Source organism: Cimex lectularius, unplaced genomic scaffold, assembly GCF_000648675.2.
Source record: "Cimex lectularius strain Harlan isolate CLEC.00 unplaced genomic scaffold, Clec_2.1 scaffold245, whole genome shotgun sequence".
Taxonomy (NCBI): Eukaryota; Metazoa; Arthropoda; class Insecta; order Hemiptera; family Cimicidae; genus Cimex; species Cimex lectularius.
The window spans coordinates 221521-241014 of NW_019394224.1; the positions used below are offsets into that span (position 1 = coordinate 221521).

General features: G+C 34.5%; 1 protein-coding gene across 1 annotated transcript; it reads left to right on the plus strand.

The window, feature by feature from the left end:
- The first annotated feature begins 885 nt into the window (after positions 1 to 885).
- LOC106668303 (C-type lectin 37Db-like) lies at positions 886 to 3685 on the plus strand. The gene is made up of 4 exons (XM_014396917.2): positions 886 to 988; positions 1048 to 1154; positions 1316 to 1421; positions 3010 to 3685. The coding sequence occupies exons 1-4, from the start codon at positions 922 to 924 to the stop codon at positions 3213 to 3215; spliced, it is 486 nt and encodes a 161-aa protein (XP_014252403.1). The 5' UTR covers positions 886 to 921; the 3' UTR covers positions 3216 to 3685.
- The last annotated feature ends 15809 nt before the right edge of the window (positions 3686 to 19494 follow it).

The following is a 19494-nucleotide window of genomic DNA, read 5'->3' on the forward strand; positions in this document are numbered from 1 at the left end:
TAACAGGTAGAGACTAGATTGTATTGTAGGTGAATCCGGTCCGGCCCGGAGGACCAACCACTAGCAAAGATTCTATTAAAGATTACGGATCAACAACGAATTTTTAATGGAATTATCGAATTCTCGAGTTAAATTTGGAATGACCGTTTTATTAAAGCATTAAAAATTAAATAAATTTATATAAAGTAAACCAAAGTAACTCCTGTCATACAGAAAGCGTAACGTCCAATTACCAGTTAGGCGTTGCGGTGAGGATCATAAGACTCAAACCCATTTTTTTTTTTTTTGTAAATTATTAGCAAGTAAAATTCCAAGAGATGTGCCGGGATTTAAACTCAGAACTGCTAACGAGGCAATAAATATTTATTTATATACTTATTTTTAAATATATAATTTAGAAATGTACTTACGTGTGTAAAAGTAAAACGATGAATTAGGGTTACATTGAACGCAAATCCTGTCCGGCCCGGAGGACCAACAATTATAAACAAACCGGTTTGATTTGTTAAAATCATGAGCTGTTACATGCTGTCATCATCATAAAAGTACATTTTTAATTAGTATGTTTAAAAAAATACAAATTAAATTAAATGATATTAAAATCAACTAAATGTTGCGGAGTATGTAAATCCTGACCATCCCGGAGGACCAGCAACTAACAATGACCAAATTAGTAAATAGATTTAAATTTGGTTTACGACGAATATAACTAAGGTAAATTTCTAAATAATGCAAGTATTTTAAACTTGACATTTTGTGTTTATAGTGGAGACAAACTTACAAATGAATTTCAACAAGTATTGACACGGATAATACGATAATAAATGCGTGAAAATTTGATTTTGTTACAGCAAACTCAATTCCCAGGCTTCGATGCTAGTTTTCAATCACCCAATTTCAGGGGAAAATCTAATTTTAAATATGTTGTACATATTAAATATTTCATTTGCTCTTTTCGTTGCGTTCACAGGAGTGACGACTGCTGAACGTAAGTAACATTAACATTTTGTTATGAAATGTTTTAACTGGGATTCCAATTAAATTTAGACAGGTGCACATGTCCAAACAAAGCATCCGGTGCTTTTTACGACTGCGATTTGCCCGTTAGTGTTTATGCTAACAAAAAGCGCTACCTCATCTCTGATATTTTGACGGTAAGAAATACAAAGCCGTAATTTTCAATTAGCCGAATTTCCTTTTGTTTAATTTTAAAATTCGTCGTAGAAGTTTAAAACCGGCTCGTCGAATTTATCAATTTGTAAAATAAAATTGTACACTTTAAACTTTTTTTTAGTGTTTTTACTAACTTTTCTAGATGAACTGGTGGGAATCCCTGGGCCACTGTCGTACAATAAACATGCACCTGGGTGTTGTTTTCAACTTGAACGAGTTGGAGATTTTAAAAACATCTGTACTACCAGGTAAATCTCTCAGGTACATAATATTACTACAACAAAATCCAAGATGTTTAACATTTTTATAAGTTTTTAGAACGGTGAAAAATGTTTAAGAAAGTATTCCGAGAAGAAAACTACTAAAAATAAATTGGAATAGGTTTTGTTGAAACTCCGTTCAAAATTATTTAAACTTGAAGAGAAACTTCTAAAAGCTCTATTATCGCTAAGATTTATTCAATAATACAATTAAATTGCTATCGTTGACAGTAAATAAACAAATACTGAAAATTATTTATAGTAAATTAAATTCTAAAGAGCTGTAGAATATCCCATTTCAGTACGTTTCAGCTCTTGTTTTAAGATCATCAAACCCCCCTGCATTTTTATTAATATAAATAAACCAATAAATCATAAAAATCTGGATTTGGTTAATATTTCTACAGATTTAAATTAGAAGTTTGGTTCATTTAGCCTGTCTTTAATGAACAAAACTCGTTAAATTTAAATAAAAAAAGCGTTAAGAAAATTTATATTGGATGATGGCAAAAAAGTCTATTTTTAAATTCACTAGTTTTCGTGGTCCGCTTGACCAATTAATATCTTTTAATTAAGGTTTTTAGTTGAGATAAAAAAGTCAATGTCACGAGCGGGATTCGAACCCACGACCTTCTGCCAGATACGCCGCTGCTCTACCACTTGAACTATCATGACTTCGATCCACTCGGACACCAACTCCCCATCTAAACCTACCTTTCGAATTTTGTCTCCTTTTTCCCATTTTTCAAATGTCGTGTAATCTATTTGATTCTCGGAGACAAACGAAATGGCCACGGACAGCATTAGTGAAGTATACTTCATTTTAACTTATTAAATTCACTAGTTTTCGTGGTCCGCTTGACCAATTAATATCTTTCAACCTTCGGGTCATGGGTTCGAATCCCGCTCGTGACACGTCTTTTTTATCTCAACTAAATACTTTAATTAATTGGTCAAACGGACCAAGAAAACTAGTGAATTGAATTGGCTACAAAGTTGTTCAACATCCTCCATATTCTCCAGACTTGTCTCCAACAGATTTTCACTTGTTTAGGAATTTAGACAACTTCGTCAACGAAACATATTTTTTTTAAATGACGTTCCAAAGGTCCAAAAGTCCAAAAAGCGTTTTCAGATTTCGTTTCAATTCAAAGATCAGAATTCTTCAGTTTTCGCAAAAATAAGTTGGTCACACGTTGGGAAAATGGTAAAAAATGAAAGTAGATACTTCGAATAAAATGATTTTGTTTGTGTATAATAATTTTACCCAAAAACCTTTACCTTGGAAGCAGACATTTCATATGAAACAACCCAACAGTACAGTGCAATCAAAATAAAATGTTACCTAGACAAAATATAGACTAAAAAGACTCAACCGAAGGTACAAACAACTTAGAAGTCAATTTGAACTTAAGTCTGTTATAAATGTACACAACAAACTATCAATATGCAAAACACTAATCCTTGTGTGTTTGTGTCACATGAGCGTAGGTCAGAATGAGAGTGAGCAAGAGTGACTAATTGCAATTGAGTAATACAATCAAAATGGCGAAACCATTCGGATCCAATGTTTCAGGTGTGAAATATTGGCTCTCAGGCTACTCGATCAACAACGTGACCGGCCATTTCGTTTGGTTAAGTTCCGGTCTGGAAGTTCGGAATGACTTTTGGCCCGAGGGACAACCTGCGGACGGTGACTGCGTCGTCGTCTCCGACGCCGGTCTCGCATCTGCAAGCTGCAAGCAGCAGCTGCCATTCATCTGCCAACAGTACGACGCCTGAAGCTACGCGGGTTTTAATCAATTTGTAGTTTTATAGCCCAAGGATCGGAAAAAAGAATACTCGAGAGTGTTTGCCTTCATTTAGTTGATTGTTTTTGAACCGGAGCGTTTATTGCACGATCCCTGATGAAAAACCTTAGATGGAATATTCTCTGGAAAAAGCTGATGTAATAACTTTCCTGTCTCGACACGCACAAAACAAAAGTATATACTTTTTAAATTATTAATATTTTTAAATTAATATTATGTAAAATCTGTATTAATTATTTACGCAGTAATCTTTTTTTTATTCTGACGTATCATCCTTTACTTTAACCTCCAGGGTATAGAATGGGTTAGTAAAGAATGCATCAGGGTATATGAAAGTTTAATCCTACCTTACATGCATAATAATCTAGGCAGGAAAAACTCGTTACCAACTAAACTACCAAGTATTAAAAAAATGGTTTTAAAATAACGAGTGAGCAGAGAAAAATACAAAATAAATAAAACAGTAATAATTATAAACTTTACAAGAAAATAAACAACATTCAAACAATCCAGGATAAATATATTGTTTATATGACTCAAATGATAATTAGGAGATATACCATAATAAAGTAGAACAGAAAAATGCCAAACAAAACAAACAATCAATCATATCTAAAAAGTCCATATACTTTTTTTATGTAAAAAAAATCTTAATTTCTTTCTGGATAGTGATAATATAATAAAAATCAAATGAAGAATCTATTTCTTATCAATCCAAGATTAAGTTGGAATAGTAAAGTTAAAGCCGTATAACAAAAAATACACGCGTTGGCATACCCAATAAATAACCTTATAAAACAACAGAATTGAAATTGGCGTTATTTAAAACATTTCAATTAATTAAGGATTTTCGTTGAGATAAAAAAGTCAATGGCACGAGCGGGATTCGAACCCACGATCTACCACTTGAGCTAACGTGACCTCGATCCACTCGGACACAACTTCCCATCTCAACGGGGACAAATCGGAGGGAAAATTCAAAAGGCGCGGTTGAGATGGGAAGTTGGTATCCGAACGGATCGAAGTCGCGATAGCTTAAGTGGTAGAGCAGCGGCGTATCAATCCCGCTCGTGAGGATTCGAACCCACGATCTTCTGCTAGATACGCCATACCACTTGAGCTATCGTGACCTCGATCCGCTCAGACACCAACTTCCCACCTCAACCCCACCTTTTGAATTTTCCCTCCTTTTTGCCATTTTTCAAAGTGAAAGTTCCGAGTGGATCGAAGTCACGATAGCTCAAGTGTGAGAGTAGCGACGTATCTAGCCGAAGGTCGTGGGTTCGAATCCCGCTCCTGACACTGACTTTTTCATCTCAACTAAAAACCTTAATTAATTGAAACATATTAATTGGTCAAGCGGACCACGAAAACTAGTGAAGTTATTTAAAACATTAATTGTGCCACATATACAGTATTTTATGGTAATTGTGTCTGAGATGAATTATAATTACATAAGTACACTTCAAACATAATTAGCTTCTGTATTAGATTGATACAAAATTTAAAATACGATAAATATAAAATTACTTATATTTTAAAAATGGATGATCTTCAAAAGGTACGGCATCATTACTCCATAAAAAATTATAGTGAGAACAAATTTACATTTGGGATTAGTTAAAATATTGGAATGATGTACATAAAGTTTAAACAAAATTTCTCGTTAACAACCTAACTGTATTAAAACATAGAAAAGAATATTGACGATTATTATTAATTAAATGTATAGTCTATGACTTGTCAAATATTTAATATTTAATTTAAAATTTAATAACACTGAAAAATCTTCCAATATTTTATTTTTATATTAATGTAATATTATATATCATATCAATATATTAATTGTTCAGAATCACATTGTTTGTACAATTTTTACATGGCTTCGTAAATAATAAATAATAAACAAAACATTTAATGCTCAAATATATGTATTTGTTTACTTTTTGTGTAAAATGAGTTTTATAAATATGATTTCTAGTTATGGAGTAATAGAAAATAAATGTAAAATTTTTAATCAATGTACAGTATTTACAGTAGTTAAATTAAACATTTAAGCTTGTACAACATTATGTTTATTGATACTTGATTAAATTGAAGATGAAAGAAGATTGATTTTTCTGAACCTACATCACACCAGACCGCATCTCACGATTTCGGAATAATTATCGATTAACGGTCACTAATAATCACCCACATTAAATTGAAGCTGATACTGAAAAATTTTCTTATCGTCCCTTTCTAATAATTTCGACAATTGATAATAATTTGATGAATCAAAATGTTTGTACAATTTAGAAATCGTGAGATGCGGTCCGGTGTGATGTAGGTTTCAGAAAAACATTTTCTTTATCGTGCCAACGTTTCGATCTTTATTGAGATCATCTTCAGTGCCTGGGAATTACAAACATTGTTTACATATAACAATTACATTTTGGATGTGGAAAAGTGAATTTATACAATGCAAAATGTATTTTTTTATCTATTCAATCAAAGTATTTCTACTCACTCAAAGGTTTTTCGTCTGTGTAATTCTGTGTAAATCCCAGGCCCTGAAGATGATCTCAATAAAGATCGAAACGTTGGCACGATAAAGAAAATGTTTTTCTGAAACCTACATCACACCAGACCACATCTCACGATTTCTAAATAAATATCGATTAACGGTCACTAATCACCACACGTTTGTACAATTGTTTACATCCTTTCATAAATACCATAAATAATAAGCAAAACATTTTCTACTACAATATTTTCATTTATCCATTATATAAAATGACTAAACGTATAAACATGTATATTTGTTATGAGGTATAATTGAAATTAAATGTAAAATTTGTAATCCACGTTAAGTCCACGAGACCTAACTTTGCTTGGTGAAAAAAAGTCCATATCTCTCTCTCTCTTACTTTCTTTCTCTCTCTCTCTCTCTCTCTCTCTCTCTCTCTCTCTCTCTCTCTCTCTCTTTCTCTCTCTCTTTTTCTCTCACTCTCTCTCTCTCTCTCTCTTTCTTATTCTCTTATAAATTAGAAGGGAAGTCATTAATGATCAAAATTTTCCAGATTTTTAAAATAAAATTATACTCTATTCCTTCATTCTATCTATTTATCCGTCTATCTATCTATTATCTATCTCAAATTATATAAACTTAACAAAAAGACAAGACGAGAAAACATATTTTAACAAATTTACTGTTCTACGAGTTGTGGGGGGACAGATTAATTATTATGTATATTGTCCATCGCAGAGCTTTTGGTAAGGTTTTCGCTATAATTACAACTTGATTTTCCTGAATAATCTTACCAGTGCATTTTAATCGCATGACGGTGGCGTGCTGGATCCTTTGTACATTGATCATTCGATTTTCTGCTCTGGGCTCACATCACGTCTGTTTCATACACACGGGGGGTCCTTTGCCGTAAAAGCATTGATGCACAGAACGACCACATGAAACAACGAAAGTTCAAACTTGATCGGTTGTCAATTTGTACGACCCGTAATTCGATAAATCGCCATGCGATAAAATATGTGATAATAGCTTTTACGTTCGCCAAATAAATATAGGAGAAATGTCAAAAATAAAAGAAAGCTAAAATAAAAAAATTTAAATGCTTGTTTTAGCTGTAACAGAGAAGAAAGAAGCTGTGGTAAAAGTTTTCTAACACTTTGTTTTTTTTTAATTATTTATTTTTTTACCAACATTTTACATAGTACCATGGTTTTAAAGAAAGGTTTTTAATTTCTTTCAAGCTTTAAATTCGTAGAAAACGAAAATGGAATCATAAATGTAACAGAATGAAGTGCTATTTTTAAATAATCAAAATATCTTATTGCAACAATATAATGTGTTTGGTTATTACCGATCATTATATATTGAGTATGTCGGACGCGTTTCGGTATGTTGCCATCTTCAGTTTTGAGTCTGTGTGATTTCTGTAAAGTGGGGGACATACCCAATGTCTACTCTACGCTCTGCGATCCCCACTGTCCAACCGTGATCAAAAATTCATTAGCTTTTATTTAAAAAAAATAATTTTAATGGTTTGGTAGACAATTGATCAAAACACCGGAATATCATTTTTTGTTATAACGAATTTAACTAACAATTTATTACACGGTTTTGCTAATAAAATTTAACTAATAATTTATTTTATGGTTTTGCTAATAAAATTTCACAGTTTTCGTCGAGTAGCGTCAGAACAGGATACTCATATTTTTGTAGTTTATTTCAAACTATGTTTATGTAATATGTCGTTATATTAATGACAACATTCTTATTTAAATGTAAACCAAATTAAACGGTATCAAAAATTCGTGAGTTTTTATAAAAATTATTTAATTATGACGGTTAGGCAGAAAATTTATCAAAACAATGGAATAACTTTGGTTAAAACTCTATGTATTGGTTGAGATAAAAAAGTCAATGGCACGAGCGGGATTCGAACCCACGACCCTCGGCTAAATACGCCGCTACTCTACCACTTGAGCTATCGTGACTTCGATCCGCTCGGACACTTTTTTATGTGGACGGACGCGTGACACTGACTTTTTTTATCTCAACCAAATATTAATTAATTGAAAAATGTTAATTTGTCTGAACTGCAATGGATTTAATTGTATAACAACATTATTAATTATTGATAATATGAGGCAAATTGGAAACAAAACACTCAGTTCTTTTGTCGACCTTTTTGAGTGTATATGATCGGGTCATGCCTTTATAGTTTATTATATTGCCAGAAACAGAAAATATTACTATTACTACTACTATAGAATTTATTAAGAATTCACTAATTTCGTGGTCCGCTTGACCAATTAATATATTACAATTAATTAAGGTTTTTAGTTGAGATAAAAAAGTCAATGGCACGAGCGGGATTCGAACCCACGACCCTCGGCTAAATACGCCGTATTCAACCACTTGAGCTATCGTGACTTCGATCCACTCGGACACCAACTTCCCATCTCAACCGCTTTGAATTTTCCCTCCTTTTTGCCATTTTTCAAGTTGGAAAGTTGGTGTCCGAGTGGATCGAGGTCACGATAGCTCAAGTGGTAGAGCAGCGGCGATCAAGCCGAAGGTCGTGGGTTCGAATCCAGCTCGTGCCATTGACTTTTTATCTCAGCTAAAAACCTTAATTAATTGTAACTATTAAGAATACTAGTAACGTGTTTTTCTACAAGATACACTGAGATGTTGATATTATAATAACTTTCAATTAAGCTTATTTATCATATCTGAGGATTGAAGATATTACTTTATACATACTTGTTAGTATCACCATAGCTTCCATTTTTATATGGCTGAACGTTAGAATATAAGAAAGGTTTTTTATGACTATATATTCAAAAGTTATAGGGTTAAATTTTATTTTAGTTTTAGTATAGTGAAATAGCTTCTATTTTTTTATTGTGAAAAATTCTATGGTACAGATTAACAAGACTACTTCATTATTTATGAAAATGTAAAACATTGAGCTTACAATAACGATATTTGTTAAGTATAAAGTAAGCAGCAACTTCTGACACCATATCCTAGCTGCCCCCGACTAGAATTATAAACGCGTTGATATATTTTTAAACTAGCCTTTTATAGCCATGAGGAATTGAATACTTCTCCTTTTGGGATTAGTCCTTGTTCTTGTAAGCGTATTCGTTTAAGCCTTCTGGTTTTGCGTGGTGTAATTCCAGTGTTGTATCAGCTTGCGTCATCATGGCATTGCGGTGGTGGAACATCGCAATGTTTTCTGAGCTTGATCTACTATGATACAATGGATAAATATTTAGCAATTTTGCGTGCTTGTAAACGTTTTTTCAGAAAACGCCAGCTTTCATCAAAACTTTAGATGAAAACGTAAACAGAAAATAAAATAAAATGTAGATAAAAGAAGGTTTGAGGGTGTGGGGGCGGCTGGCACGTGGGGTGCCAAGTCGACAAAGGGACAGATAAGGGGTGTCCGCGTCCATTCATTTCTTTGGAGCTGGTCCAGGACGGGCCACGCTAATGTAGTATGACTAAGTGGATGAGGAACGACCCCGGCCCCTCACCTTTGCCCCCGGAGGCACGCTTTAACGCAACGTTTAACCTATAGGCCTTCCACATACATAACACCCGTCGAGCCGGAACTACCTCCCCGCCTATTTATCGACTCATTTCCTTTATTGTCAACCCTGGAGGTTTTCCTGCTATACGTCTTTTCGGGACGAATCGTGATGACAAACCATCGCATCGAAACGGGCAGACGACTATAAGCGGAAGAATTGTCCAGGTCATCATTCCACAATCATGTTTACAAATTTCAATGAAAACGAACAAATTCCCGGACATATTCTAACAAAACTAGGTTCAGAAACATTACATGAAACGCCATAATCCACAAAGTGCGACTAAATGGTTCACAAATATACGTAGATATACGTACGTCAACAAAAAAAATTATATACAGGGTGTTGCTAATTTGCCAGTAGATTCTACATTCAACGCAACCAATAAGTCCTAATTAACTATGGTCCGAATCTCAACAGTTTCGGACTTTTTTACAGGGTGTTCGGCTACTCGTGTGTACAAACTTTGCCAGTAGATTCTAAATTCAAAATGGAACCAAAAAGTCCTAATTAACAATGATCCGAATATCTACAGTTTCGGAGTTATTCCACTTTTTCTGATTTTTTACGATTTCCCTATCTAAACGAACAATAATAACTCCAAAACTAAAAGTTTTGGCCAAATCCATTGATACCATTGAAAACTACGTTAAATTTCCAATAAGGTGTGATCAATACTAAACTTTTAAACGTTGGTGAAATGAGCGTTTTAGTAGCCCGAACTTTGAAAAATAATTTTTTTTTCAAAATTTCAGAAAACAAATTCAGTTTAATATCCTTTTTAATGGTGCAATTGCTTTTTTAATTACTTTCTTCAAAGATGCAGAAATTGATGAAGGAAAGGAAAAAAACGTGGTGGACGCAATGGTAAGGTGAAAAGATTTAAAAAATTAAACTAAAAAAATTAAGGAAATTTTGAATGAATTTATTAAACTTTTTTTAATTTGGGTTCGAAACGGAAATAGTGCAAGTGTTTACTTATTTACTAACACGACAGATGTTATATCAACGCTCAGGGTGCCGGTGGTTTTGAAAAAAAAACATTTGTAGGTATGTCGGGTTTGAATGCGGGGCCGCTGGATTCGAACCCGGGATCTTCACCTTACAGTGATGAGCGCCGTGTCAACGCCTAAACCGTGGCGGCCACCGAGGCCCCCATTGTACTATTATTCCCCGGAATAAAAGAGTTAAGATTCAAAACGTTTTTGGTTCATTCATTCAAAATTTCCGTAAGTTTTTATTTTTTATTTTCACTAATCTTTCCACCTTACCAATCCGTCACGGTTTTTTCCTTTCCTTCATGAATTTCTTCATCTGTGAAAAAATAAGTACAAAAGCAATTACACCACTAAAAATGATATTAAATGCAGTACGCTTCCTGAAATTTGCTGTTCTATAGGTTTGAAAATAGTAGTTTAGAATCGCCATAATAAGTTTTTCAACTTTGAAAAAAAAATTATTTTACAACGTCTGTCTACTAAAACGCTCATTTCACCACGTTTACAATTTTAGTATTGGAAATTTAACGTAGTTGGTATAAACGGATTTGTTCAAAACGTTTTAGTTTTGGAATTGCCATTGTTTATTTGAGGCAATATCGTGAAATCAGAAAAAATCAGAAAAAAAGGGGAATAACTCCGAAATTGTTGAGATTCGGACCACAATTAATTAGGACTTTTTGGTTCCATTTCGAATGTAGAATCTACTGGCAAAGTTTGTTATACGAGTTGCCGAACACCCTATATACAGGGTAGTACAGCATAAACCCGAAATAGTTGGGTTATAGAAAATCCTAAATAGAGTAAAATGCAACCATTCGAACTGTTAGCTCAGTACCAATCTCCCTCACTCACTCAAGATATATAGATAGATTGACAGATAGATAGATAATAGATAGATAGATAGATCCAGATGACCGAATTGAATGCAGGATAAAAATGAAAGTAATTAACAATTAAATTCACTAGTTTCGTGGTCCGCTTGACTTTCTCATCTTTCAATTAACTAAGGTTTTTAGTTGAGATAAAACCTTAAAAAATGGCAGAAAGGAGGGAAAATTCAAAAAATGAGGTAGAGATGGGAAGTTAGTGTCCGAGTGGATCGAGGTCACGATAGCTCAAGTAGTAGAGCAACTGCGTATCAAGCCGAAGATCGTGGGTTCGAATCCCGCTCGTGACACTGGCTTTTTTATCTCAACAGAAAATCTTAATTAATTGAAAGTAATTAACAATGATAATTAACCTTAAAAGATTTCTTTTAATTAATTTCCTATTTAATTCTGAAAATGTGTCCTCGTTTAAGCAGAAAAACAAAAAGCTTCGTTTTTCTTTTCGTGTAAAATAACAATAGAAAACAATTTTAAACAAAATTGGAAAACGAACTTGAATTAACGTCCAGACTCTTTAGGCTCTTGGGTCACAAGTCACCCGACGTAAAAGTCAGAGAGATATGAATAAATAATTCACTGTAATCAATAAATTGCATTTTTTTTTAACCTGAAACTAGGTGTAATTTTTCTTAAACACTTTTTCATACTCTAGAATAAAATGTGAATGTATTTATCACAAAACGTTCATCACCTTCACGAAAATCTCCAGGTTATGATCTAATTACAAAACAAATATTACAAAATTTGCCCCACAGTGGCTAACTGTACTTAACATACCTACACAACGCTGTACTCAGGACCACATATTTTCCATTCCAATAGAAGTTCTCTATAATTAAAATGATTCATAAGCCAAATAAACCTTCTGATCTTCCAAGTTCCTATCGACCCATTAGTCTCCTTTCTATCCTTGCCAAAATACAAGAAAAACTACTTCTCCGACGATTACTGCCAATAATTGAAAATTCTAATATTATTCCAGATCATCAGTTTGGGTTCCGCACATTTCACTCGACAACTCAACAATTACATCGTGCTGCTGACAATATAGCCTCTTCCCTCGAACAAAAACAGCATTGCTTGGGTGTCTTTCTTGATTTAGAACATGCCTTCGATCGAGTATGGCACTCGGGCTTTGGAAACTGAAGAACTTCCTCTCTCATACGTACTATCTTATACTGAGATCTTATCTGACGGATCGATTTTGTCGAGTTATATACGCAATAGGGCGGGTGTTCCTCAGGGAAGCATACTTGGCCCTTTTATATTTTCCATATACACTGCTGATATTCCTACACATGTTAACATTTCGACACACACATTCGCTGATGATACAGCGATTCTTACACGCAATTCGGACCCCTCAATTAAAACTCAACACTTACAACAACACCTGAACGAATTAACTATGGTTCACAAAGTGGAGAATAAAGGTAAATCTAACAAAAAGCACATAGATCAATTTTACCTTACGTAAAAATGTCTGTCCTGCGATGAGTATAAATGGAAACCCATTGACTACCACTGACCTTGTGCGTTATCTTGGACTTTTCATGGATAAACGACTGACTTGGAATCCCCATACAAGACTGAAAAGACAGCAAACAAACCGACGTTATAAATAGTTAAGAATCCCCATACAAGACTGAAAAGACAGCAAACAAACCGACGTTATAAATTGTTAAAAAGTGTGTAGAGATTAGTGACCGTTAATCGATAGTTATTCAGAATGCGGTGGGCACTCTCAACACGACACGCAAGAATGGAACAATTACACAGAAGACAAACACTTTGAGCCCTGAAGATGATCTCAATAAAAGATCTAAACGTTGGCACGATAAAGAAAATGTTTTTCTGAAACCTACATCACACCCGACCGCATCTCACGATATTTGAATAAATATTGTTAAAAAGACTACTCGACTCACGATCAAAATTAGACCTTGAAAATAAACTTTTAATTTACAAGACAATGATTAGACCTCTCTGGGCGTACCGTTGAGAAGTGTGGGGCTCAACCAAGGATTCCAATTCTCAGCGTCTCCAATCAATCCAATCTAAAATTCTCCGTCAAATTATAAATGCCCCTTTTTACGTTTCAAATTACACTATCCACAAAGACCTACACATCCCCCCTACATGAACTCATCAAAACCAGATATAAAAAAATATATCGTAAAAATATATTAATCAATCATTGAACACACACAGTAATCTATTCGTACGAAATTTATCACTTCCAGCCCTACCTGAAAATCCTCCAAGACGATTGAAGCGAAAGTGGCCCCGAGACCTTCTCATTGTGTGAAGACTGAACAAGATATCAGTGTGAAGGAGTATTACCACTGGGCAACTTCTCCTGCAAGAGCCTCAAATGATAATTCAACATATACGAACATATTTACTTAATACATCACTTGTAGTAGTAAATACCAAATAAATGTAATTTAAATAAAAAAAGGAAAACATGTGTTTTTGTTTATGCATTGAAGTCTGAAATAACCAATGGTCCAGGTCCTAACTTCTAAAAGCAAGGCTACTTTTTTTTGCTTTTAGCCGATCTAATAGTGAATTTAGCACAAGTGAGAAAATTACAAAATATTAATGATAAAAAATGGACAAGTTAATGATCATAATTATTAGCAATAAGCACATGTAAAATTAAATGCTAAAGGGGGAAAAATAATAGTGGGAAACTTGCACACTGCTTTCTCATCTCTCTCACTTATCTTGCATATTGGTTAAAGCATTATTTGACAGCCAATAAAACCGAGTTAACCTGACTTTTTTGACGTTTCGTAAACGAAGCGTTTGTAAACAGCAGTGGATCGATGTTAAAAAATAAATTAGAAAAACGGTGTAAGGAATTCGAAACCGGTAAAAAATTTTCTCTTCTGTTAGAAAAAAAAGTATTAAACGGCGATTAATTAACAATTCGTGTTGGTTAGGATTTATTAAAACACTTCCATTAGCACAGCTTTCTCCTCTATTAATTTGTACCGTTTCGTGATAAAACAAAACTAAGAGCGGAAATAATGTATTCCCGGCCCGTGGAATACAAATGAGCCGAAGTAAGATAAGTTGGCCGATGGAAATCGGGACCGAGTAGGAAATTCGAAACGGAATGAAATACATCTCTGTTATATTTTCATTAATACTCCTTCCCTTTCTCCCCCTTTTCCACTCGCCCTTTCACTTTAATTTACATTACCGGAGTGCTTAAGGGGAGCCGCCGATCTGAAAAGAGGGTTTTATTAATCACAAAAGGAATACCCAGTCGGAGACCAATTGTTTATTTATACTGATTAATCAGACGTGACGAAGTTTATTTTCACCGTGTCCGATAATTGGGTTAAGTAAACATTCAGGGTCAAGAGGTCAGACGAGAAAGACCCTTCTATGATATCAACTGATCACGGACAATCAATATTTCATACAACCTTAGGACCTTTTCACGATATTTTATTTATATATTATATAAATATTAACTCCTCCAACCTAACAAAACAAAAAATACATGTGTATATGTAAATATGTTTTAAACTGATCGCATTGATTACGTTTTTCCCACATCCAACATGTATTTGTTAAATTTAAACAATGTTTATAAATCCAAGGCCCTGAAGATGATCTAAATAAAGCTCGAAACGTTGGCACGATAAAGAATTTTTTTTCTAAAACCTACCTCACACCAGACCGCATCTCACGATCTTCAAATAATCATTGATTACTTTACTGGGTCCGTCTATTCTCCCTGATTTAACTTTAGCTCATTCGCAAAGTGAACGAGGTGATAATTATCATCATATGTGATTGGTTTTTGATATTTGTACGTACTTATCCAACACGTTGCCTTATAAAAAAAATTATCAGGTTTCTTTGATTTATGTAGTTTCAAATGGGTTCCACTAAGGCGAGAAAAATAGTATCGAACTTATTTGATGGATTACGCACTTGCAATAGGTAATTTTCTAAAAAGTCAGATGTATGTGTGTTCCATTCCGGCAAAGTGTCAAAACCAGCCAGCTTCTCGATAACCGTTGCTTAAACGCTGATTTCTTTTGTTTGGGACTTTTAATTTCAAATTTTGGGTAATTACTTATTAATTGAGCACTACATTACTAATTTCTTAGTAGGAGTGCTGGGTAGTTTCTCTACTATTGTTTATTTATTTGTTTCATAAATATCATTCTTTCTAGTTTACCCATTGAAGGTAGAATTAATGACTTTGAATTTTATCCACCAAAGCTAACAGCGTACGATTTGGACAATTTTCGACTAATTAAATCAATCAAACAAGTGTTAGCAATAGAACACCACATTTTTTTAAATTCTACCTCTTCCCTTTTCCAGTGGTCATTTCAGGCTGACAGTGTTTTAACACAATATTTTAGAGGTATAAATAAATTCGTTATTCTTACGGACTTACTTGGTATGGTATAGTGGAAAAGATACTAAGAAGCGGGGTTTTTATTCCCCAGGCACTGCAGCCTTCTGGCTTATTGTACCTTCCTAGTTCCTTAGTTCAGTGCAATAGACTCAATCCTTCTTCTTAGAACTATCAGGTCATTCACTGTTGTTGCTGCTATTTGATTCTCTAAGTTTTTTCCGTAAGTTAGGTTAAACCTCCATTGAGTTGTTGCTTCGCAGTCGAAGATGATATGAGTGGCTGTTTCCTCCTCCTCATTACATAATCTGCAGATGGGATCATCGCTGTATATACCATGTTGTGTAGATGTTTTCTCAGATACCAGTGGGTTAGTAGTCCCACCACTCCTCTGAGTTTTGCCCTCTCCAATTGCAGCAGTGTTTTTGCCAATCTTGGTGAGGGTTGTTTCATCATAAGTTTACTACGTCTAGCACCGCTAGAATTTATCCACTTCTTTTTTTGTTTTGCTTGGATCCATTCTGCGATGGAGGATTCTATTTTTGTTTTTGTTATCCCAAGGATAGATTCGGGGCCTATGTATGGTCTTGCAAATCCTCCTCTGGCCAGACTGTCTGCTTCCTCGTTACCCAAGATTCCCCTGTACCCTGGCACCCAAGATATCATCAGGTTGTTGTGTTTTCCCAGGTACTAGAGATTTTGGATGCATTCACTGACTAGTTTTGATGTAATTCTATTACATGCTAATGCTTTAATAGCTGCTTGGCTGTCTAATCTTATGAGGATTTTTTTGTCAGTGTAACCTCCTCTAAGATTTTCCAGGGCACAACCATTGATGGCAAGTATTTCCGCTTGAAAGACCGAAGCATACTTCCCTAATGAGTTTGTTGCTCATATTTTGGGCTTGTACAGAAAATGCCTGATCCGGTTCCTTCGTTTCTTTTGGAGACATCCGTATACCATATCATTGTATCTGATGCTCTCCTGTGTTCTTCCTCTCCTTTATAGTCTGTTGAGACTTTATAGGAAGTTGTGAAGATTGTTTCCGGGATCTTGTAGTCAGTCCCCATTTCTAATAATCGGTGTCTGATTTTGTTGATTATGGTTGTATGCTCGAATTGTTTAGTTCCTTTCCAATTTAATTGTTTCTGGAGCCTAAATGAGCTTTTCCTAGCCTTTCCTTGTATGAATATTTCTAGTGGAGGTAGGTTTAGCAAGGTTCCTAATGCGTTTGTAGGGGTTGTTCTCATCGCACGGACGTACGTACTTTTATATTTATGCTTTTTCCCTCACATCACTAAGGCCTTAAGTGCTACCTGAGTGTCAGAGAAAATCTTGCTGGAATGTGTTTCTAGCCATTTTATTTATTTGGCGCAATTTCAATTGCTATGATTCCAGAGCAAACTTATCGAGCGAGTTAATTGGTTTTTATTTTTTAATTTTACGAAACAATAAATTTTAGTTTTGAAAAAATGGTTAATTGTTTTAACGCACGATCTTGCCTGGGCAGATGTTTTGGCCAATGACTGATGTATCATCCGTTATAAATAGTTTTATTTCTCTTATCGCAGTACAGTTCCTTTTCCTTGGTAGTTAATCAACTCCAAACGGTCCTAACCTCAAACACACCTATCAGAAGGCTTCATTAAAACAGACTAGTCTCTAGGCATAAGAGCATCAGGTTATCTACTACTGAAGAGGCATCGTGTAGAAAGGCGACTATTCGCAAATCAGCATCTCGCTTCGACATTAGAACAATGGGGAGATGTTCTCTTCACGAATGAGTGCTGGTTTGACTTGTGACAATCAGATGACCGGAATCGTGTCTGGAAAAGACGTGGAGAACGTTTCGCTTCATGTGCCATACGATAATCACAGCCTTTACAAAAACAGTCAGGCTGGAATCAACGTTCCCGTAGCGAAATTATTATCATACAGAATGGACGTTTTACTGAACAAAGGTACATTGGGAAAGTGCTTCTGGAAGCTGTCGTCCCATTCGCTCCATTGGTTGGGGACAACGTGTTAATGCATTATAATGCTCGACCGAGTGTAGCTGAAGTTGTCACCCATTACTTGGAGGGTAATGGATTACCACATTGAAATCTCCTGGTATGAATCTCATAGAACAATTATGGGACATTACAATGAGACGGTTTAGACATCGTTCGCCACCTCCAACAAACACTGAACAGTTTCAAATCGCTCTTGCTGAATTAGTAAGATGGGAGGAAGAAGAAGAAGTTGAATTGTAGAAGAATGGGATTCTGTTTCACAAGACGAAATCCGATCGATTATTTACTCGATTCCTAGGGGACATAAGCCCCTTTGCAAGGCCGGAGGAGATAATGAGCGTTATTAAAAGCAAAACTAGGAAATAAATCTTTGTTAAAAGATAGTTCCTTCGATCCGAATTTCGAGCTTATAGCTCATCATCAGCTGAAGAAGCTCTACAACCACTTCTCTCGACAGGTATTGTAAAAGAGTTACTTTTAAAATCTCGAAAATTTCGAAATCCGGATCGTTGAAAACAACTTACTGTGAGTAGGAACATCTTTTTAGAAAGATTGAACAACACACTCACTCCATCATTCATCATTTCTGTAGGTAATAAATTATTAATTAAATTTATTCTATCGCTAGAACATTCCAGTGTTTTGGTGAATTTCAATTCACCAAATAGATTACACGACATTTGAAAAATGGCAAAAAGGAGGGAAAATTCGAAGGTGGAGTTGAGATGGGAAGTTAGTGCCCGAGTGGATCGAGGTCACGATAATTCAAGTGGTAGAATGGCGGCGTATCAAGCCGAAGGTCGTGGGTTCGAATCCCGCTCGTGACACTGACTTTTTTATCTCAACTTAAAACCTTTATTAATTGAATTTTTTCAAACCATCATAATTGAATAATTTTTATTCAAATTTATGACTATTTGATCTCATTTAATTTGTTTTATATTAAAATAAGTATGTTGTAATTAATATTATGATAAAAATTCATATAGTTTGAAATAAACAACTCGAGTCTTCAGAGTCTTTGATTATGCATAGGAAATAAGTAGAAAAGTAGGTAACCATAGAGTGTTGAAGAGTATCTGAAAATATTGTTTTTTATTGTGAGTTTTAGAAATTTCAGGCCTTCTTGGAAAGTTTTATCCGTTAAAAAATATATAAATTGAATACATATATTTTCCTTTTTATTTATTTCCTGTTTTCTTTTATTTCGCGTTCGCGCCAGTGACTTGGCCAAAGGAAGAAATTAATATATGAATTGAAAACGGGGTTGGGGGGTCGTAATTGAAAGTCTTTTCATTAACTAGGGGGATTATATCCCCGTCTTATTACCTTTAACATCCTCTTTCTTAATTGCGCGTAATTAAAACCGAGTCGCCGGATTTAAACCCTTCGTAAGACAGAAACTCATGATTTTTTCTCATGAACGACACTTGCTTCTTTCGTTTAATATTTAATCCCTCTCCGACCTGTCGTGAAAAATAGCGTCTTACTGTCGGATATAAATTAAAACAAAAAGGTCGTGGAATAATAAACATTTGTAGCTTAATTAAAACCGGCATCTGAATTTTAATGTAATTATAATAAAATTTTGTCAAAAATTTATCGTCTGTGTTATAGAATCACCTATAAAAGAATATAAAAGTCGTTGAAACTAACAAATTACTATTGCAATTACTTTGTCGATTTTATGTTATTTGTTTAATTAACATTTGAATTATTGGAATAACTGATGAGACGTTGTATCTGCTCTTCGATGATTGATTTACGGGTGTTCGAAAAGCTTCTGCTAAGAAGATTGAAGCCTATTATTGAAGATAGAACGCTCATACCCATCAATTTGGATTTCGCGAGAAAC